Source organism: Mercenaria mercenaria, chromosome 10, assembly GCF_021730395.1.
Source record: "Mercenaria mercenaria strain notata chromosome 10, MADL_Memer_1, whole genome shotgun sequence".
Classification (NCBI taxonomy): Eukaryota; Metazoa; Mollusca; class Bivalvia; order Venerida; family Veneridae; genus Mercenaria; species Mercenaria mercenaria.
The window spans coordinates 13,920,689-13,948,003 of record NC_069370.1 but is presented as its reverse complement, the minus strand read 5'-3'; the positions used below and the strand labels follow the sequence as shown (position 1 = coordinate 13,948,003).

General features: G+C 33.8%; 2 protein-coding genes across 2 annotated transcripts in view; both read right to left on the bottom strand.

The window, feature by feature from the left end:
* Positions 1-2,853: 2,853 nt before the first annotated feature.
* Positions 2,854-27,315, bottom strand: part of LOC123560042 (uncharacterized) — a 65,397-nt gene continuing 40,935 nt past the window's right edge. Inside the window, exons 15-34 of the mRNA XM_045352290.2 lie at positions 26,025-26,192; positions 25,386-25,613; positions 24,391-24,642; positions 23,927-24,034; positions 22,763-22,930; positions 22,142-22,372; positions 21,358-21,621; positions 20,811-20,942; positions 20,164-20,547; positions 19,021-19,290; positions 17,348-17,473; positions 16,848-16,932; positions 16,199-16,308; positions 15,447-15,553; positions 14,757-14,910; positions 14,389-14,514; positions 14,055-14,189; positions 5,284-5,496; positions 4,435-4,611; positions 2,854-3,667 (exon numbers count right to left, since the gene is read on the bottom strand). Coding sequence (XP_045208225.2) covers positions 3,402-3,667; positions 4,435-4,611; positions 5,284-5,496; positions 14,055-14,189; positions 14,389-14,514; positions 14,757-14,910; positions 15,447-15,553; positions 16,199-16,308; positions 16,848-16,932; positions 17,348-17,473; positions 19,021-19,290; positions 20,164-20,547; positions 20,811-20,942; positions 21,358-21,621; positions 22,142-22,372; positions 22,763-22,930; positions 23,927-24,034; positions 24,391-24,642; positions 25,386-25,613; positions 26,025-26,192 — 3,704 coding nt within the window. The 3' untranslated portion in view covers positions 2,854-3,401. The remainder of the gene's footprint in view (positions 3,668-4,434; positions 4,612-5,283; positions 5,497-14,054; positions 14,190-14,388; positions 14,515-14,756; positions 14,911-15,446; positions 15,554-16,198; positions 16,309-16,847; positions 16,933-17,347; positions 17,474-19,020; positions 19,291-20,163; positions 20,548-20,810; positions 20,943-21,357; positions 21,622-22,141; positions 22,373-22,762; positions 22,931-23,926; positions 24,035-24,390; positions 24,643-25,385; positions 25,614-26,024; positions 26,193-27,315) is intronic.
* LOC128559775 (cdc42 homolog) lies at positions 7,605-12,813 on the bottom strand. The gene is made up of 4 exons (XM_053552286.1): positions 12,278-12,813; positions 11,834-12,002; positions 10,171-10,316; positions 7,605-7,707 (listed from the first exon to the last, which is right to left on the bottom strand). The coding sequence occupies exons 1-4, from the start codon at positions 12,458-12,460 to the stop codon at positions 7,666-7,668; spliced, it is 540 nt and encodes a 179-aa protein (XP_053408261.1). The 5' UTR covers positions 12,461-12,813; the 3' UTR covers positions 7,605-7,665.

The window sequence follows — 27,315 nt, the reverse complement described above, 5'->3', positions numbered from 1 at the left end:
ATAGCCTCTATATATCAAAGATCCCTTTTTGCACAATTAGTTGGGCTATTCCATAGTATATTAAGTGGGTGGGATATGTGATTAAAGTTTTCCTGTAACGTTGACGAAAGCATAAAATACGCGCGTGTCTCCACGCTATGAAACACTGAGACAATGTGACTGGCGCACGATGGAAGATAAATTAGCACCTGTTCAATATGCATAGTGCCAATTTATCGAACTGCGCGTTTTAAATTGAAATGGACTAGTATATTTCCCGTTTATGATCATGATTTTTATAGTACACCTATGGGTACGGTATAACATGTACAGTGTTGTTTTTCTTTCCGTCTTCCAATTGCAAGGCAATAATTCATTCATTTGTTCTCTTTGAAATTCATTAATTTGGTATAGACACACGGTCACTAATTGTTTTGTATAATTTTCACTAGTTTATCAGCTATCTATTGTCCGTTTTATGTGAACTTTGTCATGTTCTCATCGGAAGAAACTTTTGAAATTACAATTTTTTTCAAGAGCTCTGCTATTTATACGTCTGGTGGTCGTAGTAGTTAGCCTGATTTTCTAGAAAACTGAAAGCAGACTGAATCACATTAGACACATTTTTACAAAATATTTGATTATCAACAACATAATTATCAAACTGATGTAGTTCTTATACTGTTTTGTCCTTTGAAGTGATGGAGTCCTTTCCGTATATGTGTAGTAGAGTGTTAGACAGTGCTAGGGGTGGGTGGGGCGGGGTGAGGGAATCTGCACTTTTTCATTACTCTTATATTATGCTCTGTGTTGCATTCTACGCTTCAAAGTATTTTATTCACTCTCATCATAATCAAATCAGCTTCTTTTCATGTATTTTTATTGTAAGCCCATCCATTTGCGCCATTGTCGGTATTTTTTTAATGATGCAATTCTGCATTTAAAAGATCGGTTTATGTGACACGAGCCTACTTGTTTGTTTATCTTAAGACTGTACTGAAACTGGAATTATTCAATTGCAATCTAAAGTCTGTTTTGCTATGTGTGACAAAGTTGACCTGTAAACAGTACAACTTTGTATTATGTCGAAATTTTTGTTTCAATTACAAGAATGATAAGATAGATTTCATCTGTTGTGTCCACTTTCATTATAAAAACAATATGTAAAAACAATGTCAGTGTTGACCGAATTGACGTTTACTTCGCAAAATACATTATATATTCCAGGCCTCATGTTAACAAAGCATTTTTTGGTCTCAGCTGAGTCTGAAACGAATTTGACTAGAACTTCAAGATGAAATTTTAATATACTGGCTAACAATACTGAATAGTCACTTGAAAGTAGCCATTAATTTGACATGTAATTTGCAATTTATATACAAATGACGAATTTAGTTCCATTATCAAACTCAACTGAAATTGAAACTAATTTGTTAACTAGCGGTGAACTCTGAAGAATATTCTGCCATACCGGCTGTTGAAAATCAGTCTTTCCATCAGATCTGATACATTTTTGGTCTGTTCAAGGGTGTTAATCTTTGATTCTATGTGTAGTATTTTCCATGTACATATATGAGCTTTAGTTTGTTTAGAGGTAAACATGTGTGTCTGTTTTACCCTTAGCCAGCTAAATTTCCTATAATGAACTTGTCCATCATTCCATTTAGACAGTACCGTTTTTATTCGAAGGGGTGTTCACTGAAAATTTACTGACTGAAGAGTGAACAGTGCAGACCAAGATCAGCCAGCATGGATGTGCAGGCTGATCTTGGTCTGCACTGGTCGCAAAGGCAGAATCACTTGCCGCTAGCATACTAAAGGTTAAAGTGTGTTGAGGTAAAATGATACAAATAACTAATTTGTGCTTGAAAATTTATTTACAGTGGTATTACTAAGGTAACAAAGGTATTTCTATCGCTTGGCCAATATTCTTGTCATTTAATATGTACATATATTTTGGTCAAGTTAACTATCTTAATAACATGAATTTTAGAACGAAACCAATCGACTAGAACAATGTCACTTATTGTACTATCTCTTCTAGTGCGTTTGTTCTTTTACGACTGTTTTATGTTGTAGTCTAAAAGCAGGGCTATGCGATATCGCTGCAAGAAATATTTTCAGACCTGACAATGAAGTTGACGTTTTGTTTTGAAACATGACATGTAATTAATTATACTTTTGTGGCAACTATGTGTTATTTATTCAAAAGTGTTGTATCACTTGAATACTAACTTTTGCTCTTTAAGAAAAAGCGTGTGACTTTAATGCAGTATCTAAAAGGTAAAGAATCCTGCACCTTTGTTTACAGCAACCAGGCAACCAGACCAGTGTCTGAATAAAAGTAGTTTTTTAAAACATCAATCAGCCAAATCTTTGTGCATACTGTAAGGAAATTTCCTCAGTTAAAACAACAATGCGCAATGACAAGAAATTTTCATTTTATGGTTCAAAGAGATCTTATAAACTATCACAACATAATTTTGCGGCAGTAAATACCCTCCACGAACATGGACTCAGCGTTATTATACTTTCTGGTCCTTTAGAATCAGAGTGTTCAATATTTCAGTATGAACGAGATATGTATATACTCGTATTATATATGTTTCCATATTTAAGTTTATTGTGTTTATCATATGGAGAGAATATCTTGGTGATTAAATGAATGCCTCAGACCGTTAAAAAGCAACTACGTTTCAACTTGAACATATCATTATAGCCTTGTGGTTCTTCACATTTCATATATAATAACAGTCTAAGCGGATCAAATACATGAATAGTCCAGATAAATAATATTTAAGGGTGCAGTGGCGAGACTTGTTGCATCATTCCGCAGATCATAACATACGGACAATTTTGAAATAAAGTTTGATATAAAAATAGACAATTTTATTCCTTTATATCGTTTGTTACAGCAGCTACTGAACTACTCTACATAAAGAGGGTGGTAGTTTGGTAGTAAAATAGTGCACATTAAATTGAACATGATTCTTCTTCCTTAATTTAAACAGACTCTACACTCAAACTTATTCATTTATAAAGTGTTCTGTATTCAGTACTTTTAGATGTATTACTATCACATAGATGAAATGTTTTTGATGTTTCATAGCAACTTATATTGAAATAAGCTGTACCACGTGTGATCTCTAAACCATACTTCATATGCACTATTATCTTGATTTCGAGGATCGCTTAGCACCTACATGCCAGCGAAAAAACAATATTGAAAGACAAAACCACAAATCTATCAAAACAGACTTCTTGTTACTTCCAAAAATAACAAGAAAACACCATTATACAGCATGCTCATACACAATGTTAACAATTTAGTGACCTCTAGCTACATACATGTCAACTGAAATGCAATAAGGAAAACAGTGTGTCTACGTCCGGCAAGTTGTATATAATTTGTATAACTTTCGTCATGGGAAAACTTTAACGTAATTCCAGTCTGGGTCATCAGATAGGTCGCCTGTTTCCGAGTCTTCGTTAAAAAGCCTGCAAGTGCCGCCATCAGCACCTTCGCCGTTACTCTTGAAGTTGGTTGCCGTGCAATAGTATGCTTCTGTACATCTGACTGCGCAGTCCAACCTACTGCGCACCTCTATCTCATCTACCGCAGCTGACTTATCCCGAACTGTTCCTGGTACAACTGTAAACTGACGCTGCTTGTGGCGGAGGTTATCGACTGAAATATTGATCATTATTATTTATCTTGACCAACAGAAATGCAAGAAACTTGTAGAAGACAAGATAAGTATTATGAGCCGCACCATGAGAAAACCAGCATGGATCCAGACCAGTCTGCGCATCCGCGTAGTCTGGTCAGGATCCATGCTGTTCGCTAATGGTGTCTCTAATTGCACTAGGCTTTGAAAGCGAACAGCATGGATCCATGCTGGTCGCAAACGCACTATGTTGATTTTCTCATGGTGCGGATCTTATTATTATTACCCTTGGCTGTGACGGTTTATTTTGATTCTTCTGAGAGCAACTACCTAACAAGACTAGAAATGATAATAATAACATGAAATGAAAAAAAAAATCATTCTTTCAAAATAAAATGTCCTTTTCACCGAGTGCATTATAATTTTTCGGTCGACTGGACCTATATTTTTTATTGTATACTAACTAATATACATCTTATATCGACAAATGTCAGTTTTCTCGAAAGGATAAATATTGGTCTGAAGGTGTTCAATCGGTTCTTTAGGTTTATTATATATACGTATATTTCGCACAAACAGTTTTGCCTTTTGTTACCATTATATGTGTAAGTTTACCTGGCAGGGATAACGTTTATAAGCACTGTATGTGACTGTCAACAATGGCTGAGGGTTAATATTTTTCATATTCCAACGGTTATGTTTCTAGTGTAACTTCTTCCTACCTAAGCATACTTTTCCAGCACTATTTCTTTATTAATCTACCTAAATCGTCCAATTCAATTCCTACCTGAGCAATCTGGGATCGCGGACCACTGCTTGTTATGAGTACAATGCACTGTCATTTGTGTCATACCGTTGGTCGTCCAGAAACCATGGTTACATGTGACTGTAGCTGATCCTTCATACTCCAGTGACGTAAAGTTGACTATACCATTGTCGACCGCAAACGAAGGACAAGATACAACTGAAACATAGTTTTCAATCAAATGGCACCATGTGATTACATTACTTATTTATCTAACGCAGCATTTAGGTTTTTGTCAATATCTGAATAGTTTTGTAGTACATTTTTGAAATCTGACATACGTTTAGAACAATATATTACGAATGTCATGAAGACATTTCAACTAAATAAATTAAAACCATCTTAACAGTTTACTTATTTTTACTGCACATCATTTAAAAGAAATCAAAAACTTATTTATGTAATGGATTTTATAAATAAGTAAACTTGATTTTTTACATATCAAATAAAACATAAAACATACAATGACACCATTATTTTGTCAATGCTACAAAGAAAATTCAATGTTTAACACACTTTTGTGAAAAGTAAGTGTCGATCTATTTAAGATTCATTCATTTAAAGCTACTCGCAAACACTATTGGTTACTATTCTGAAAGTCTTCATATACTCAGTTTTTATATGAAAAGTATCTTTGACATCAAAAATAACAAAAAAACTGTCTTTGAATGAGTTATCTCCCTTTCGAAATGATCGGGTTAAGATTACAATTGTTCGTGACGGAATGATTAACCCCCAGTTTATTTTCAAAATTGAAGATAAATACATTCCTTGACCTATATGTAGTCATTTTAACTGGAATATTGGTTTTTGTTTAAATGATGGATTTACCTGAACAGTTTTCTGTCAATTTGCTCCAGTTGTTTGACTGTAAACAATATGATTGTTGTTCTTGCGTTCCATCTGGCAGTTCGTACCCCACGTCACAACTGTATACCAGAGTTGTCTTATATGTATATACGTATGGTGTGTTAGTAGTTGAGTTAATTGAGGTAATATTTCCGTGAAGAACTGCTTCATAGTTTGGCTGTCCGCAGTGCTTGTCTTCAAAATTGAAAAAAAAATGTTTATGGTACGTCTCATTAAAATTCAAAAGTTAAAAGCAACATGTAATACATATCCCTGTGTAAACGGGAATTTATGTGAAAAAAAAAACAAAACTTTTAGAGATTTTAGTAGTTGAAATAGAAGTATATGGGGAGTATAATTTTCTATCAAATAACGTATACATCCTTACAGCTGAAAGTAACAGACACAGTGTGTATTCAAGATAAAATGTAAGAGTAGATTTCCCGTAAGCACAGAGCACCCCAAACACAGCCTTTGAGCACTGCAAAGTAGGCCCACAACAAAAAGAGGCTGTAACGAAAAAATATTGTAGACGGGTTCAAGGCACAGAACCAAAGACAGATAACAAGATACTGTTAAGTACGAGTCACTTTTGAAGATAGAATGTCAATTTAAAAAGCGAATTGTCCAAAGGACAGGGAATACTCTGAATCTTGAAGGTAAAACAGTGATCAGGAGGTAAGTCGACTTTCTAAATCATTAAGAAATTTTACGTGACTTTGATACACCAGTTTTTAAGCGACGCTGGTTAAAATGAACACTGTATATTAAGTGGATAACATTTTTCTACTATGAAGTTGCCATTTGGTCCGTCTTCTTTCCGAAGAAATGTTTTACTAACACAGGCACGGGATATTGTTTTATGTGTAATATTTAGTGGCCGAATACTAGCTTGCTTAATCCGAAGTTGCAATCTACATGCGATCCTGTTTTTATTTTTACGAAGTTGATCATGGGCTTGGCATTTTTGACGTTTGTATGAGGAATTACTCGAGGAAAATTTCCGTGTTTATTCAAATAGCATATTTCTATTATGCTTAGCATGTTTTGGTTACGCTTAACGCTTTTGGCTCGATTAAACGTGACATACAAAACAATAAAATAGATTTTTATTGGAAATATAAGGCTAAAATATCCATTTTTATAACTATGAACGTATTCTGACATATACCAAAATACGGATTTGGGTGGTGTTATTCAATTTTGATTATTTCAAAAACAAGCATGGGTACAGCTTGTTTTTATCTCCGGAATAAATGGGCCTATATCATTAAGAATACGGAGAAATCAATTCGTAAAGAAAAGCAAACAATCCCATTCAACGTTGATGTTTGACATTATTGTTGAGTAGCAACTTACATATTGGTGCGTCGTTTTAAAGCATGAATTCGCTTTAATTTATGGCAAACTTTCTTTTTTGTGAATGTTCCCTCCATAAGAATATGATTTTTTATTCACATTAAAATGCTAGTGCATAAATGCTTTACGATCAATCGACGTCAGGACACGGAAAACAACAGGACAAGGAAGTAAACTTCAGATTAGGTAAAAAGATGTTTACTTAAAAAGGGTAAATTGATAATTTCATTAAACTTGTAACCACAAAACCTTTACGCTACGGGAAGTAAAATAAAAACGGATGTAATTCGAGGTTGAATGGATATTACTCTTTCGGGTGAAATTTTTGACAGATCATAAGGATTAAGAAAAATCGACGTTAAGTAATATTAGCATTAATAACACAAATCTTTAATTCGACAGCTTAGAATTTAACGGGGAAGAATAATACGACCGGGACATTAATTAGAAATCCAAAGGAAGATGTCAATCATTAAAATGATATAATTTTGAGCCGCACCATGAGAAAACCAATATAGTGCATTAACGACCAGCATGGATCCCGACCAGCCTCCATGCTGTTTGCTAGCGGTTTCTCTAATTGCAATAGGCTTTGAAAGCGAACAGCATGGATCCTGACCAGACTGCTGTTCGCTAACGGTTTCTCTAATTGCAATAGGCTTTGAAAGCGAACAGCATGGATCCTGATCAGACTGCGCAGGCTGGTCTGGATCCATGATGGCCGCAAATGCACTAAGTTGGTTTTCTCATGGTGCGGCTCAAATAGGAAATGTGTATGTCCCTCAGTTTTCTTGATATGAATATGCTGTGCTAACGCAGAAAAACATGCTAGATGTTTCAGGTAATCCATTGTTTTATGCAATTGTTAGCGGTGGTCAGTTGGAAAACATATGGGACTAGTCGAGTACTCAATAATACAAAGAACTAACAACATGAACATTAGATCAGATTTCATGATATGTTTATTTATTTTTTATATAATAAACGTTAACAATTTTTCTCTCTTCACCAAGTTAGCGACTTCTTCCTTTCCAACCCTGCAAGAATCTGAAATAAAGAAGACTTGGTGTAACTAGTTATAAATATTCATTCAAGTGTTTAACTAAGTAAAAACCTGTTATGAATTATTATTCTATACTTAATTTTGTCTTTCGTTTGAAGGTACATATCCATTCATTTCATTTCCGTACTGGAAACAACATATTCATAACTTAGGTTTGATTCCCCATGTTAATTAAAGGATAAAAACTTTGATCCACGAAATTCATCATCAACAAACGCTTGACACTATGTTTCTGTAAACGTTTTAGGTTATAACACACTAAATAGTTGTTGTTCTTTATTCTATATAAAACTGACCTATTTCCAATGACCGCAGCACACATCAGGACCCATTTTAAATTTCTGTAACTTACATTTTCTTGAAGAATATTGTCAGTGCTAACTAAAAATCAAAAGAAAAGTGGGGGTCATGTTTGATGCAAGAAAAATAATTTCAGTCAAACACACAAACTGCAAAATCAGCTAAAAAATGAGACCCCAAATTATACTGGTGGTGTATGATCTAAGTTTCCATGAAAATTTTTGTCATGTTGTTATTTCATTATGAAAATGCTACCTACATGTCAAGCATAGATCTGTCATGTGATTTTAGCAAAAAAGATGCAAAGAAAATAAGGAAAATAGCTCTACAGAGCAAAAAAACTAAGGACTATTTGTGTCCGCCATTATGCGACTACCATTTTTTTTCGCGCCATTTTTCTATTTAGTGTCTGTATGCCTATAAGAAAAACTTTTTTCTCTGACAGTGTGCCAGTTTCATTTGAAATGTACAAGAAACCCAAATGCATGAAGAAATACAAGGTTTTAGCTTGATATCACCAGTTTCCAAGTTTTTACGGCATTTTCAGTACCATAAGACAAAGCGTCAGATTTTGTCAAAAATAGCTGTCGCGACATAATTTTGAAGCAGTTACCCTAAATTCAGCCTTGTTTTGCCCGGTTTTGACATTTTCTACTCTGATCTGCATGCAAATTACACATTTAAACTGTTATAGATGTTCACTTTTACCTCTGATGGCCAGAATATATAGCAATCAGTAGCCTATAAATATGCAGTTTTTGAAAAAAATACACCCAAAACAGTGAAAATGTGATATTTTTGGGTTTTATCCTCATTTTCAACAAAATTGCAATTAATTTGTCATTTTCTATCAAATTCTAATCAAACTAGCCCATTCCCACCATCATCTGGCCAGATTTCATTTTTTACCAATGTCATCTTATAGGTTATAACACACTAAATAGTTGTTGTTCTTTATTCTATATAAAACTGACCTATTTCCAATGACCGCAGCACACATCAGGACCCATTTTAAATTTCTGTAACTTACATTTTCTTGAAGAATATTGTCAGTGCTAACTAAAAATCAAAAGAAAAGTGGGGGTCATGTTTGATGCAAGAAAAATAATTTCAGTCAAACACACAAACTGCAAAATCAGCTAAAAAATGAGACCCCAAATTATACTGGTGGTATATGATCTAAGTCTCCATGAAAAATTTTGTCATGTTGTTATTTCATTATGAAAATGCTACCTACATGTCAAGCATAGATCTGTCATGTGATTTTAGCAAAAAAGATGCAAAGAAAATAAGGAAAATAGCTCTACAGAGCAAAAAAACTAAGGACTATTTGTGTCCGCCATTATGCGACTACCATTTTTTTTCGCGCCATTTTTCTATTTAGTGTCTGTATGCCTATGATGAAGTCGAGTCGATATGTACTGACTTCCGTTTTACTGAGAAACATACGCATAGAATGAAAAGATTATTTTACACTGAATAATACGGGATATATTTGAACTCGTATCCACCGGAAAATATGCTGCACTAGCCTACCGGTTCATTCATTACGTTGTTCGTATTGGTACTCGTCGATATACAATGTATGTCGCCATATTTTTCATATTTTTCAGAATATAAAAAAAACCCTATACTAATTCAAACTGTTTGAATATGTTTTTATACAAAATTAATGATCAATTAAAACACAATAGAACTAAGTCAAATTATTTCTTCAATATTTCTGTAAATCTGTAAGTCCTACTTGTATACTTACGTACTTAGTGTCTTGGTTGAAGTAATAAATAAAACATATCAATAATATGATGGACAAGCAAATCTCGACTTGTCATATTTTCCAAGTAGTTTTAAGCAGAGGGCCTCCGTGGCCAAGTGGTTAAGGTCGCTGACTTCAGATCACTTGCCCTTCGTCGATGTGGGTTCGAGCCTCACTCGGGGTGTTGAATTCTTCATGTGAGGAAGCCATCCAGCTGGCTTACGGAAGGTCGGTGGTTCTACCCAGGTGCCCGCTCGTGATGGAATAATGCACGGAGGGACACCTGGGGTCATCCTCCACCATTAAAGCTGGAAAGTCGCCATATGACCTAACATGTGTCGGTGAGACGTTAAATCCAAAAAAAAAAAAAAGTTTTAAGCAAAATACATACGGCTGTATGAAATACACTGGTAAACCCTGACTGTTCAACTGCACTCGTCTCGACATATTTCGTCGCTCTGATTGCACGTGCCATTTCCTCTCCTTCCTCTGTATCTATGGTATCCAAGCTCTCTTGGCTTGACTTTAAACAATCATCTGAAAAAAGAGCCGGAACATTGGGTTTATTCATTTCTGGAAAAGGTCAGCATAAATATGAATCACACTGATAGATTTAATAGATGCAAATGTAGAACTTATCAATGAAAAACCTCTTTTAAGCTTAGAACACAAACAAGCAAAAATGACAGACTCGGTTCGACAGAGTCTGATCAGGAGTGGTAGTGAAGCACCGACTTGAACTGAACTCTACCATAACAGAAATCCTTTGAATGAACTTCATGATCCAAGAGGATCAGAAATGATAAAAACACAATCAAATATGGCTGAATCCGGTAACTTTATGACATTTTATGAAAAGAAAAGTGCAACATCCATGGCATTGGTTCCGTAGTGTTGTTGGATCACGCCGATACAATTTAAGTCATACGTCAACTTTGCAACATCCATCAAAGCAAAAGAATTCATGACAAAGGATTTTTATTTAAAAGAAATGATAATTGTGATTTTGTAAACTTTATGTCCCTTTGCCTTCGTAAAATGACGTCATATGACCCATCATTGTCAGTTAAAAGCAATGCAATGAACGTTCTAACAGAATGTGATGGAATTATAAAGTGATTACTTCAACAGCATATGTTTGCCTTACACTTATGAAGGCACCCCTTGTATTGCGAATATTTAGACATTAAGTACTTTATGGACGACTGTAACAATTTTCATTCCACCATCACTTTAAAATAACAAACAAACATTTCGACTGAAAAAGTTGTCCCTTTACAAATATATTACAGTCTTTTATTCATAGAATGCGACATCGTTTACTGCATTCACACAATAATTAGACATATGTAGTACGTGTGCGCATCTTGTTTGGAACTCTCTCTATAGAACATAATATGAAGAAAAAAAAGAAAATCCTTATTTTGTACCCAGATGCATTTAGGAAGACGTGACATTTAAGCAGTTCGATATAAACATGTTTGTAATTTTATATGAGTAAAACAATTATCAATCAAGAAAACATTTTATTTACTGACGTATAAATCTGCTGACCTGCACGTTATACTAAATGATAAGTACCTCAACAATATTTCATAGCCTTTGAGTCGATTGTACACATCAAACCACTGGCAATTCATTTTATTTCCATTTGTAATAATGTTAAAATTTTAAATGTTTTGTCTTTGAAGTAATATTATCTAAGACACCGGTATATTTTCATTTAGTCGATATCGGTATTATTTCATCAAGTTTATAAGCATGCATACTCAGTTAAGTCAATTATATCAAATGTTTCGTTTTCAAAGCTGAACTGTATGTGAGAACACCGGTATTGTCTCTTTCATAATCTCATTTTAGCCTGTGTTGCTAGATTTAAGTAGTAAAGATATAATGTGCTCTTAACACCATATACTGCTAGATGTAAATAATAAGATATTATTTACTCTTTTGTTTATTTATTGCTGGTTGTAAGTAATTAAACATGATGTGAAACGTTTCTATTTTCATTTCTTATCTACTTCTTTGCAACATTTCATGATCAATTTACAAACCCCTTTTACATCCAACAAGTACAACTGGTATTTTGCTAAATTGTTCTTCTATTTCCGGTATCCATTTTGATTGCACGTGCGTGAATGATTCAGGACACTTTAGCGAGAAGCACACAAGAAAGGCATCGACCTGGGGATAGCATAATGGACGCAACTTTCTGTATTCGTCCTGTAACAAAAAAGACTTAAGTCACTTGTATATCGACTGATGAAATATTTAAAAAGAAATAGGGCATCAGAAGTGATAACAATGATAAACAGGTAGGATAGTTACAAATAAAGCTTAATGATACTGCCCCTTAAATTTATTTGAAGATAGGTTATGCTTAATTAACAGTTAAAGAAAATGATTCTGATCTTACAGTTATACGACATTTCTGAAAATTTTCAGTGACTGAATATTGTTTAAAACTGTTAATGTTAAATATATTAATATTGTCTTACCGACCCAGAGGTGTCCCAGATTGTGAGGTCAACCACGTGATCCTTGACAACAACGTTAGTCCAGTGGTGGTTTAAAACGGTTGGTTTATAGTCCTTGTAAACATAGTTTGCCGTATAGGATACACAAAGCAGCGTCTTACCGACAAAAGGGTCACCAACGACCCCTAACGTCACTCGTTCCATTCAAATAAAATCCATGTAATACATCTGTCTATGTGAACTGGTACACAATAAAGCGTTTCTAAATATTAAACTTAATAGTTTCTAAGTAGTAAATTATGTTCATCTGTCCATTTGTTGTGTGTAATTGATTTCCTTTCACATAGTATGGCCAGCTTTCACGACACAGGAAGTTATTGAACTGGATTAAAATCTCAAATATTTCCGAGTGTACGTTACACCACTTCAGTATAATTCATAAAATGGCCATAATTGTTAAACTATAATACAAAGTCAACACTATCTTCTTAAAGTGTATCATTGTTTACTTAACTTGACTTTATTTGCTTTTGTACTTTCAAACAAGCGGAGTGTCATCGTTATTTAAGAAATAACGATTTAAAACATTGTATAAGGTATGGAAAAAGTAACATTCATGTGAAAAAAAAATCATAGTCCTGTTTAATACTTTTAAATCTTCGCACAATGTCTGTAAAACACTTTAAATCATTTACAGTTAACTCCGGTTATAGCGAACACGTCAGGACCAGCATAATGCGTTCTTTATCGCACTAACAATTTCCTTATGAACATTATTTGTTCAGTAATAAAATGTATACATGTGTAAGGGGTACATTTTTTCAAATTTATTTGATTACCTTACTATTTGATTCTTTATTTTGCGGTAATCCTGAATGTTTGAAACATTAAAATGAAAGGCAGAGTGTACTGAAGTATTTTAAAATAAGAAACATTTCTATTATAAAATGATTAGACAGTGTTTGAATACTACAGATATAATCTGTAATTATACTTAAATATATAGAATTGTAAATCATTTCATGGCCATGACCAAAAGGCCGTAGCAAATAAACTCCAGTGTAGGAATAGTAATAGGGATCAAGTAATTACACAAAATTAAATCTCAATGCGCCGGTCGGTATGACACCGGCACAAAGTCATACGGAATGCAAGTATCTGAAAATCAGTGGAAAGCAGAATTTGTTATTTCCTTATTATTGACGATTACCTATTTTTTCAATGGCCTTAAAGCTAATTTGCATGAAACTATATAAAACAAACTAAATTACATGTAATATATATCAGAAGACCTTAACTATCAAATAAAGTTGTCAGTGTTATACTTGGTTTTAAATGTCATTGTGATATATCAAAATCAAGATATGTTTTTTAAATTTGTTTTACAATTTAAAATTGTTTGTGCAATGTCTACTCAATGTTTATGTAATATCTTTGTGTAAAAAGTTACTTCTTCGGTTCGCTTTCACTCATGTTATTTAACTGTTTTTTTTTCACTGGAACATAGGAATGTGGTTCGTATACCCGATAATTCGCTGTATTCAAGTTTCTGGAATATTGTCACTGCAATAAGTGTAATAAAGATTTTTAGGGTCTTTAAAACTTGATTTACATTCATAATTACAATGTGTGTATGTGTGTATTCTCACCGAGTACCCAGTTGCAACAAATTTGTACGTCACTACAACGATAAAAGGTACACTCGAGACGCAGAAAGAAAAGAGGAGATGGTATGCCTTAGGGCCGGATATAGCAGAGGATATGTGAAAAGGAAAACTATATCATGTCAAATGCTTACAGAATGTCCTATGTATTGCTCTGTATATATCGGTGCCAGTATGATAAACACCGCTTGTAGTAAGAGGACAGAACGAGTCATCTACAAACCCATAGTCAAAATCACCAGATCCACAAAAACAATCGCCAGAATTATCTGAAATTATAATCAGAAATAATGTTTTTTCAAGACATTTACATTAACACAAACACAAACAGCTTCTTTTCCTGTCAAATTTTACATCAGAAATAACTCTCAAATTATGTCATTTAAAAATATGCAGACTTTTTTTATCATGTAATTGTTACTCTTAAACATTTCAGTATTTAATACCAACAATGACTTATTTACTTACCAACACTTGCGAACGGGACAAGGCTTCCACGACATAATATTATACATTCTTCAATGTTCGACACATGCCCAATGTTTGTAAACGTTAAGAGTGGGTCTGCAGCACAACCTATATACGTCTCTGAATCTAAATGGAATGAGCATTTACATTAGCGGCGATATTTTTTATTGCATACCCATAAACATATACATCGAAATTTAATTTACAAAATATTTGACCATGTACTTTTAATTGATCATGAACTTTTAACATACTTCAGTTATCATGCCGATTCTAATATTCCAAGTAACGAGAAAAAATTTCGAAGTGTGAAAAAAAAATGATTAAATCTTGCATAGCTTTTAACTTTGAATATTTAAGTATCTCACGATTGAACTCCGTGTAAAGTTGACCCAACAGTTGAACTTGTAGAGAGACAGAGTTATGCCAGCTCTTGGGAAATAACCATATTTCATTGGTCACTATTGGCTCTGTGAAGAATCGGAAACAAAGTACGTTGTTCGCCCTACAAGGGCTGGATACCTACGCAAAACATGTATGCATGGCTTATTAACGTATTCTTCTCTTAAATATATATCATACGAGTTAAACAATATGCAACATATAAAACACAATCTCTTACGCACTATACTCTCCTTTCAGTATCAAAGAGAACTCTGCCATCACAAACATTGATAAAAAAAATTGATTAATCGTTTATTTCATAATTTGATACAAGACTTTAGTTTATGGAATTGCTTCAAGTTTTTAAGACACTTAACGCTGATGTGTACGATAAGGAAAAACTAAAACCAATAATAATATTTGATATTTTTTATTTCTTTTTCATGGTCTTGAGATTTGTGACTAGCGCTAAGGGAGATAACTGCTACTGGGAGTTTCATAAAACAAAGACAACGAACCCACAGGAGCACTATGTTTATGATTATTGGGCCTCAGATTCGGTTTGACGAGCCTAGGTCTAGTGAATTGTTAATAAATCAGCTTTATTATTCATATTTTTATAATTGTTTGCGTTATTTTATATGAGAATAAGTGACTGGTTAAGGTATACAAACCTCTGTACTTCCATTATATGAATACATCTCAAGGACTCCAGTTAGAAGATCACGGTACTCTGTAGTGTACGATTTCAGATACGAATGTTCACTCTGTGTGTGAAGACCTAGGGAAAATAAAAGGTCGTCATACGGGTTACAGAAAGCGACGAAATGTTAACAGTTAAACGCTTAAATTGATTCAGAGGTATACACCTACAGGAAAGCCAACTAAATGCAAAACAATATACGTAAAAGTAAATGAACACATAAAAAATCACAAAGCCAAGAAATACTGCCTATAATGGAAAAGGAGATAATGTTAACAGTAAGAAAATATACTTCAAACAGATTCTCCCTTCTTTTCAGTTTGTTTGTTTTGGATTTTTTTCTCCCACAACAAATCGGTTATGTAACAGGGAGCTGTTAACCTAATCGGTGTTCCTGGATTCTGTACCAGTACAAACCTATTCCTACAAGTAACTGCCAGTTCTCCATCCACATAAATCGTAGGTGGAGGACGAATGATTTCAGACACAATTTTTGATATGTAAAATCGCCACGGAGAACAAACGCCCCGCTCGGGGATCCAACTCACGACCACCCTACGATCCATAGGTATGCGCTCTCTTCTCTGAATTATAAAAAATATGAAAAATGAAGTTAAAATCGGTATATTACATGATTTTGTTTGATGTGTTTTGAAGTATAGTTTATTACATAATTATTTGAACTATCAAACATTCGATTTGTTTACAAATATAATGACTAACCTGATACTGCTATGCCGGTAATTATGTGTTCTTCTGTTAAGATTATTTTGACATATTCACTTTCACCGTCATTGTTTGGCTTCCAAGCACTTGTGAAGGGGAATATCAAACTGTTAAAAAAACTTGTAATGTTAGATACAAATGTCAAAAAACTGAATATACAAGAAGTTAGAGTTTTAAATAAAGGTGACTCAAACGTGGTCAATTACTTTAAAACACCATTCTATACCATTTTTCACTTTTAGTAAATTTCTGTGAGAGATTTATTTAAGAATCAAAAATACCAAACAAATACCAATTACATCGAGTTAAATCCCCATGTAAGTGCTGCTGATTTAAGATAATAAATGTCATATCATTTACAAGGTGTATATCTAGTCTTGAATATGTCGCGACATTATTTTTTCGTGTCCACTGCATTGCGTCCATCAAGAATTTTAGTGTTTTCGATACTGACAAGAAAAAATGTTATCTCATGTCCTCTACAATGCGTCCTTCAAGAGTTGATAATGCTGACAAGAAATTAACTTACAGTATGTCCTCTACAGTAAGTCCGTCTGGTGTTGATGATGCTGACAATATATTACTCACCCCATATCCTCTACATTGTATCCATTACGTGTTGATTATACTGATTAAAATAACTTACGTCATGTCCTTTACATTGTGACCATCTAGTGTTGATGATGCTGACACAGATTTGATTTCAGGATCTACATAATCTAACGGATCAGCTGTAATTTATTTGTACAAATTTCAGAAAAAAATATATGTGTAGCTAGTCCGAAAAAAACAACTTTAAATGTCTTCATCAGTGTTTGTAAATGTTCAATAGTATATAACATTGATAACACAGAGTTGAACTTTTATTATTAATTTGAAAGAAATCATCTTTAGATGTTACTGTCGTTGGCTATTATATGTATCTTTTATTTCTCGTTTATATGACAGTAAATTCGTCGAAAACAGGAGGACCGTGATAGCCCTTTATTGAGTTTCAAGTGTATATCAAGAAACATTTCAATCAAATTACTTGAAAAACGTCAATGTAATCCGTAGAGACAACAATGACTGATGCTAATATATGTTACCTGAGTATCTTCAAAATAAGCCGGAAGAAATTAATCACAGATATATAAGGTAACTTACGGTTTACAAAGCAGTTCACTTGAACTCCGGGATTCAAATCACTGAATCTGATTTTGTATTGTCCAGGTTTATAAATGCCATGGTTAAACAAATGCTGGCAGGACCCGATCGTACCAACTACATTTGCTGTTAAAAGAAGTAACTTAAATTATCACATAAAGTAAAAATTGCAAACCTTTAAGAATGTTCAATGCTTTGTGTCCTTTGGGACTAGGCACTTACCTTTTCCCCTATTACATGAAACTTTAGCCATTACAAAGTTATCCTAACCTATACAAAATGTTAAGGCTGTTCAAGAAAAGCATTTGCAAGTCAACTATATCAAAATACTTCCGTTCTCCTATGTAATAAGAATCTTATATGTTTCCAAATGATAATCTGTTTGATGTGAGTGTTACGTTAATCCATCTACCATTTGCTTCCACTGATGACAATGCACTAAATATGTGCATTGAAGCTTTTAACACTTTTCTTTTCACCCAACATCATTCTCCTAGGTCTTTTTACTTTTTGTTTTTGAAACTGTATAAGCATTTGTTGACGTCACTTGATTTGTTAATTTATCTATTACTTCGGAAATCTAGCAGTTTCACATGTGTAATCTCCTGCATCATACATACTGAAATGATGACGGAAATAAGACAAATGGAACTTTGCTTGATATTTTTTGTTTGTTGACAATTCCAGCCTAGTCCTCGCATTAAGAAGCACCATATATACCTTCATTCCCTATTAATGCAATCCAATAAATGCATTTCTTCTGCATTGAAATTCATTAAAATAGCTGCATCCAGTTTGGATAAGTACCAAACCATAAATATTATCAATGACTAGACTACACTACCAGCCATATGTCTGTATATGATGTTTACTTGATGTCCGTCTTATTTCAAAAATACATGTTAGACGATTCGTATAGTTGCTCATTTATATCATATAATGACATTCCTCATATTGTTTATATTATCTGTAAAGATTTGCTTCACATTGTTCATATAATTTTTAATAATTTACTTTATATTGTTCACATAATATGTAATGAAATTTTTTTCAATTCAATTCAATGTTTTATTAGGCATATGAACATATATACAGTTCTTCGCCTATGCATTTATAAGCGGTGACAAAGAAACATGAGAAGAGTATGGACAATATACAATGAATGATGAAACATAATGATTTTCAACACTGTACAATTAATAACTACATATTGTTCACATAATATGTAATGAATAACTACATATTGTTCACATAATATGTAATGAATAACTCATATTGTTCACATAATGTGTAATGAATAGCTACGTGTAGTTCACATAATATGTAATGAATAACTACATATTGTTCACATGATATGTAATTAAATAACTACATATTGTTCACATAATATGTAATGAATAGCTACGTGTAATTCACATAATATGTAATGAATAACTACATATTGTTCACATAATATGTAATGAATCATAACTTGTTGTACATATATTCAGTAATGAATTGCCTTGTGTTATTCATAATTTCTAATGACTTCATGATGCTCATTTAAACAATAATGAAACAATCATATTGTTCATGTAATTAGTAAAGAACTATCATCCATGTAATTTATATGGTAACACTTCACAGTGTTGATGTAGCAAGTTATGAAACATGATCTATAATAAAATACTTACTGATGTTCAAAACGGAATGGTACACCGTATCATTAGCATGTCCACCTCCGCAAATCTGGGATTTCCCAACGTCACATACAATATTGCATTTGCCATATTCCTCAGACATAGCCGGGTAGTCAAGGAAACACATACAATTGTGAGAGTGGGCAGCAGCAAAGTTATAACTTTGACCCTTACACCAATACAAACATTGTGTCAGGGAGTTGCCTGAAAAATCTTCATAATGCGCGTCTGGGACATCTGTGATTTTATAGCAGCCAAGGAAATCTAAAGTTAAATGGAAAATAAATACGCATTAAAATTTAAATTTGACATAAGTATTATTTGCTATGTTTAGTTTTTGCATTGTCAACATGCTGTGTCAAGGTAATTTTCATTATATCATTTTGACACCTGCCTACAATAGAAGCTGAAGAGAAAGAAATGTATAAGGACTGGAATCATTTTAAGACCTGCCTTCAAATGGCTGAAACTAGCGAGTGTGAAAGTATGCTAGCCATATATCATTTGGCACTAGTCAACACTACAAACGGAAGACAGTGGATAAATTAGTGATATTATTGTGACACCGGCCAACACAAGAAACTGACGAGTGTGGCATCAAGCAGGTACAATTTTAATTTATTTACGTGTGTTGCAACAGTGTAGCTTTATGCAATGCTGTAATGGCTTCAATTAAGCGCACGAATCCCTTAAAAAGAGCAGCAAAAATCATGAAAAATTTATTTTAGTATATTGAATTAAATGTTTCAGTGTTTTACAAAATAATGCCTAGCTTGAGTTTGATATCACTAGGGAATTTCAAAACCAGTTAAACTTTCTGGACAGTCAATAAACTAACTTACAAGTTTAGGATAATCTAAAATAAAATATTAAACAACATTTTTAGACATGGACCATTTTACTACAGCATATCATATCGATTTAACGTATTAAGATGACGTGTTAAAATGAATAAAAAAAGATCTTTATTTCATCAGCTATAACAAACTTATAAAGCAAGTACCATAATTTCAGAAACGATATAACGCTTTAATATTCTGAAGAATTATTGGTAAATGTAGAATTAACTTGTAGAGTGAACTAAACACAAACTGAAGCACTACTAAGCTGGGCTAGGCCAGGTGAAATTGAACGAACCTTTGTCTGTTTGGCACATAAACGGTAGCTTGTCGTGAGTGTTTGCACTCAAAACCGAAGTATCCGTATGAAATACGGAGTGTGTGATAGGCCTATTCTCATTCAGGAGTTGGTCAACTGCCGCCAATATTCCATGCGATGAAATGTACGAGGTGTTAAAGAAAACGGGCGTTATTCCACTCCACCAGACAGTGTCGGTAAGCAGCCCCGATGTGTTAATGAAATTTCTGACAAATTGTTTCGAAGTTTCTTCAACGGGGTTAAACAGATATGAATCCATTTTTGCACAATGTTCCAAAGCACTGGAAAATGTTGCATGATTTTTCACAAGTCTGTAACACAGAGTATTGTATCCTAACCAATTGGCAGGACATTCTGTCATGTCTGAAAGTTACAATAGGACAAAAATGTATTAAAATATCTTCAGAAGTCTCTACGTTTTAAAGTGTTTGTAGGAATGCAGTATAAATATAAGCTCTATAAAGAGAAACAAAATGGAAGCCCCTTTAAATTAACTGAATTTAATTCTGGAAAAAATCAATTGTAAATGAATTGCTAAGCTATGTTATAACTTCATTGTCAATTAATTGTCAATTATGAAATTGGTTTGAATACATGACAGTATTATCACTACGTAACATTCTCACCGGTAAACCCACATTGTGCCTCAGTAAAGGGAACTGAGGGATCGCTTGAACTAAGCCTGTAGGTGCTATTATAGAAAATACCATTCTTATATAAGTGGGAACAGCTGTCAGCATATGGGAAGTCTCCAATACCTGAAATGATGAAATAAGACTGAAAACATCTCCATTACGTTACAAAAGAACTGTAAACGTCAATAGTTTGTTTTTCTATTGCTTTGATATTTTCATATAGGACATTTTGTCTACGTCATTCTTTATTGTTTATTTTCGCTTAAAAGCTTCATAAGGTCGATAACTTACGCTTTAATGCAGTTCAAGAAAAGGTGTGTCATTTATAGATGCGAATGTGCATCCGCTCCTAATTCACACAATATATCAGCTACAAACTTGTGTATATTTCTGGATTTAATCTAATAAGATGGAGATACAACAGTTTGACACATACATTTAACTTATGGAATAATAATTCCATGTTATCACACATAGGTTACATGAAAACATGTTTATCAGTAGATATATTAATATAAAAAGCTGTCGACCAACATACCAGAATGATAGGCCCACATTGTCGATCCATTCCCGCACAATTGGTTTTTAGGCATTTTGCAATGGACTTCACATCCCGCTCCAGCTGTTGATGTAAACGAATGCAATTCAGCCTCTGTTGCACACGCGCAAAAATCATAACCAACTAGAGTTATGTTGCTCCCATTTCCAACACACAACTGCCGACAGAGAGTCAATTCTACAGAACCAAAGTCTTCAAGAACTGGTAGAAAACTAGATGGTTTTTCGTAACAGCCAATTACATCTGAAACACAAACCACAGAACTTCGTATTAATATATGTGGTAAAATAATCTTGCTTTGCATGAAGTCATTACCATAGGCATAAGCATATCTAAAACTGTATATCATGTTTATCTAGTATATACGCTGATGAGGGCAGGCCAGTGGTAACTATTTTGTTTGATATTTTGATTTTGCACATTCCTTAAGTCTACCGAGTGGTACAATTTATAAAGATATACATGTTTTCAGTGATTTATCTTTTTTCAGTGAAAAATATCAAACATAATTTTTCACTGGTAAAAATTTATAAAATGGTTTAATTTAGTTAAAACATGAAGTAAAAAGAATAATTGTTTGTCATACATTACATGTAAGATCAAAATATCTTTTACTCATGAACACCATATCTTACATTTTCACTCGTGGTTTTGCCACTCGTGAAAATAATGCACGTGAAAGACATTTCAATCTTACACTGAAACTAACAAATATCCTCTAAATACACTATAAAGAAAATGTTTTATTAGTTTCTGGACGTACATTTATCATCTTTGCAGATGACACCTCGATCAGTGTTATGTTTGTGACTGTGGTCAATATAGAATGAGATGTGGCCGTATGTATCATGCAGATCCAAGTGCAACAGGTGCCCGTTTGCTGTCAGATTGTATTCTGTCAGAAAGCCATCATCGCTGATAAAAACATCTAAATCATAGCCACCATGGGTTATACCTGTAAAAACTCGAGCATTTCCCCCATGGAAATTAATTCCTGAAAACACGCAACATAAAATTAATTTGCATTAAAAATACAGTTTTGAAATCTCTAATCTTTTTTAAGCATAGAACGCAACCAAACATAACGAAATCAACCTCTGTTTCAGAGAGGTAATGAAATGTGTAGTATCTCACCTTTCCGTTGAATTCTACAGAAAGTTGAATGGACAATATTAAACTAGTTTCTCAGATCATACGGTTGTCAAAACAAGAATTGGAAAACTCGCACGTTTTTGACACCATTGGAAGTTCAACACAAGCATATAGCTACCAGAAAAGCTTTTACTGGATCTTTTGGTTAGCATACTATTTAAATCATTTTTAGTTTACACGAAAATATCATAAAATTTAAGAATCAAATCAGAAATAGATTAGATGAACATACTTCTTACATATTCCACCAACATGTCATATTCATCGACAGTTGTCAATGATGTTTGAACAGCATTATTTTCCCGGCAGGTCTGAAAATGTGATGTTTGTCCTTTTGGAAAGAATTTGTAGCAGTCTCCACGAAGGCCAATCCAGTCGTCATCATTGCAGGTTGTGCCATCTACAAAGAGTCACAGGCTATAAATTTGGAATTGAACGTATGGCAAAAAGACTGATTTGACATGTGGAGGTCTACTTTGATATCATGCTTTACTTTACATTTGAGTTGATGTATCTCTACAAAAAAAGGTTTAAATAAGGGCCTTCGTGGCTGAGTGATTAGGTTACTGACTTTGAATCACTTGCCGCTCACCAATGTGTGTTCACGCCTTACATGGGGTGTAGGGTTCTTTATGTGAGGAAACCATCCAACTGGCCTACCGATGGCCGGTAATTCTACCCAGGTGCCCAATCTGATTAAAATCATCTCCTATTAACGCCACGCATTGAATCTGAGGACAGCCTATTGAGTCTCATGTTCACCATTCAGAGCCTTGGTTTTAACATTTTGAAAGTGAAAGTAGAAGTTTAAAAAAAATCTACATTTAACCTGGGATTCCAGTTTTCCCTATGTGATTATCACGTACGGGTTTATAATTCTAATAAGAAAATGTATAGAAACACAATCAGTCATGAGAATTAGTTGTTTTTTCTTATTTTTCCATTCAAAATTGAAAAGCGTTTGTAAGGGTAATAATATGACGAAACTTTTATTCTGAAGAAAAATATTTAGTTCAGTCCCTTATAGCCAAACGCTTGTTGAAACGAATCGTTTGACTGGTTCAAATAAAAATAGATTGGTGGATATAAAAAATGGCAATATTGGAAATCGACTGTCGTCAGATCTAACTTTTAGGAAGATCTAGAACTTTAGTCAGTGCCCAGGTGCCTTTCCTTGATGAAATAATGCACGGAGGAGCAACTGGGGTCTTCCTCCATCGTCATAAAAAGCTAGAAAGTCACCAGATAACCTGTAATTGTGTCGGTGGGACGTTAAACCCAACAAATAAAACAAATACATTAAAATTTAGTATCATGGTCTTTTTAAATTCGTTGTAATGTTTTATGTTTCGTAGTAACTAAGGACTAATGCGAGACATTATTTACATGAATATACCTGTAAAATTGCAAACTTGTTCTGTTCCGGATAACATATACCTTCCCGACAGGAATATTCCAGCACGAAATAATTCTGAACAGTTACTGGCAAAAGGTGGAAATTGATCTGAATAAATAACATTTTTAGGTAATAATTTGGAATCCGACATAATATTATCGTAATACATTCATTTAAAATACATCCAGTTGTTCCTAAATCAAACCAAGAGAAAAATATTTGAGATATATTCTGTGTAGCTCTGAGACTTGTTTTTATAGTTCTGGCCTCATCTATAAAAATAATAGCGTTAAAAAATATATTGAATTATCAAATTCACAAGTTTCATTACTTAACGAATTTGTTTTAATGTTCAGTCACAAGTCGCAAATGTAATCAATGCAGACATTATCTTTAAGCTTAGCGTTATTAAGGCACATGACCACAAAGTTCCTGATGATAAAATTTATTTGACTGACACTTACCAACGTCATAAACTGACATAACGTCAGACCCTCCACATATTTGATTGTCTTGTCCACTACATACACTGGTGCATTTGCCTTTACGTTCAGACGTAAGACTCGTTTCACACAAGCAGCTCGTGCTATTCAGAAACGCATACTTTCTAGAGTTTACTCTACAAATCTCAACACACTGTTGTATTGTCATACTGTTATATTCATGTATTGAAACATTCCCAACTAAACCTGTTTTAGCGAAACAACCCTTATAATCTGAAAAAAAAATCAACAGTAAAAGGTATATATAACTGGCAAAATACAGCATACATTACCGTCCACCCTGTATTTTGCAGCAATTTAAAGGAGCAACAAATCCAATCCGGCTGCTTATGACAGGTGGCTGCTAAAGACAAGTTAAAATAAGAATAAAATGTCAGGTTGGGAAACTGGCTGACAGACTGCTCACGGCAAGTCGATGCTTAATACAGGCGGCCGCTGAGCCAAGTTTAACTGTATTTAATTTATGTTAATCTTATTTTCTCAATCTATAAGTATTACTAATGTATATCAGTTTCCTTGATAATAATTTCAACTGTGCACGTGATTTCCTTGTATTGTTTAATACTTTACACATTAAATACCCTTTTTTTTCAAAATTTAGTAACATATCCAATTACGCATATCGTCCATTGAAAACGCGTTTACTTAATAATTCTATTCTCTTCCGAGTTATGTTCATCATTTGAGGCCATATGTTGTGCTATTCAAATATTAGATCTATATTAACAGAAAAAAACACTGGCCAAATTAAACTGTATAGAGTTATGCAGTGGTTGAACCTTTTAGTGTGATAATATTTATTACCTTCTCTTGTGAATAAAATTTACTTAATTATGCAGAGAATACATAGATAATACACCTAGTGCCATTTTTCTGTTGAAAGAAAATTTGAATTAATGAAAGAATATTGTTTCATGGTTCTAACAATTTTACAAACTACTTGCAAAGTAACTTACCTGTAGACTTTTCGCAGATAAACTGTGTGACATCTTTACTCGCGCTTTTGGCTTCCCATTGTCTATAGTTTGAAGCCAGTACCCTTACAACTGTGCCCTCAAGCCCGGTTGCCTTATTATTCCAGTAGTCAAGACTAACGATCTTTCCATTCGACCACCTAAAAATTCCACCATTCAGTGACAGTGCCAGAAGTCCGACTCTCCAAGTGCTTACAGAACTGTATAAACCTGACCAGAGTCAAATGGATGATTTCAATATAGAATAAAGCAGATAGAAATATTTAAAATCTGTGACTAGTAGCATATGCACATGTAGAAGTGTTGTCCATATTCAATGCAAGAGACAACAGAACCTCTGTAAGGCGTTATAATTTCTAAAAAAAAATGTAAGATGGTGATTCTAACGTGCCGCTTATTGTTCACTTTTCAATGCAAATATGGGGTATATGGAGTTATTATTATAAAACATTAAATTTCTGTAAATATCAATATTTTATCTGACAACCTGACAAAAGACAACGTGTCTAAAGTCATTCGTCCATATCATTTACTAAAACTAACACAGAATCAAGGAACACTGTTTAATGTAAACTCGCCATTGTTACTTAGCTCTGACACAAGTCAAGCAAAAATGCATACTTATATTATTAGCGGCATTTATAACATCTTCAATTTCATCCTTTGTTTCTATGGTTACCATATATGCATCTTCTGTCGCACACATTTCTATTGCATCTTTAATTTTCTTGTCATACAGCATATACTTGTAGCAAGATCCATTTATGAATATCCAAGAAAAGGGACAAGCTAATCAAAGAAAATAGAAGAGTTATTCGCTAACTGTAAAAATACATGTTTCGTTTAATGTGGGGATATGTGTGTGTGTTACGGATAGCTCAGTGGTTTGCTCACTGACCTTCCAATCCTGAGGTCGGGGGTTCGATCCCCGGCAGTTACTCGGGAATTTTCAGAAACGCTTTTCAGTGTTTCCCACCTAACTAGAGGTGTACTGGTCAGGAACCAAGGCAATCCTTACGTGTATCAGTGCTATACACTGGGCACGTTAAAGAACCAGGCTGTCTATTCGCAACGAGCTAGGCTAAGTTAGCCGGACAAGCCTTATCTGATTTCAGATATCTCTGTCGTGGGGGCTTTGTCTCACTCTGGCCCTCTGGTCAGATCGCTCTGTGTCTGTACTAGTAGAGGATGAATTATGCGCCCTATGTGGCTGCATTTGAACTATGTAAAGCGCCTTTGCACGTGAAATTGATCATGAAAAGGGCGCTATATAAATCTGGTATAATAATAATAATAATTATTATTATTATTTTCAATATTCTAATAGATGTTGCACACTGTAGATTCATTTAATTCCGTACGAATTAAATTTCGTGGTTTTGTAAGAAAAATAAACACAACGTCTATTTTGTTAGTACATGCATTCATGGATTTCAATTTTTAAATAAACTTTAAGTAGAATTTGTCGGAATTTAATTTTTGGACTGACGCAGTCACAAAATTCTTGGAAAAAGTATGTTCCCTCCACACACCCTCTTTGTAAATAATTCCATTGTATATGATATTATTTTACGTCAAAACTGCAATCGAGCAGGTAGTGGATGAACATCTTTAAATGCATCAAGATCATTTTCAAACACGGGTGCTTCCGTCATGCTAGGTGGTTTTCTACAATTCTTCATATATATAACGAACTAACTAACTAACTAACTAATGATGACCTCTTTTACGGATATAGTGACTAATAGCAGTCATTTATAATTAACTTATGTTGACCTCTTTTTTACGAATATAGCGTATAACAGCAAGTAATAATGGCTAACTTGTGTTGACCTCTTACGAAAAAAGTACTTCTCACCATCGTACCTTACTGATACGGCGTCTCTACTACCAACCCGTTTAGTAAAAATAT

Excerpts from the sequence above, each read along its gene's own strand:
- LOC128559775 (XM_053552286.1), bottom strand. The coding sequence starts at position 12,460 with ATGGAACGAGTGACGTTAGGGGTCGTTGGTGACCCTTTTGTCGGTAAG. Across the intron at positions 12,003-12,277 it reads TCTGGGACACCTCTGGGTCG|GACGAATACAGAAAGTTGCG; the intron begins GTAAGACAATAT and ends TTTTTGTTACAG. Across the intron at positions 10,317-11,833 it reads ACTTGTTGGATGTAAAAGGG|ATGATTGTTTAAAGTCAAGC; the intron begins GTTTGTAAATTG and ends CTCTTTTTTCAG.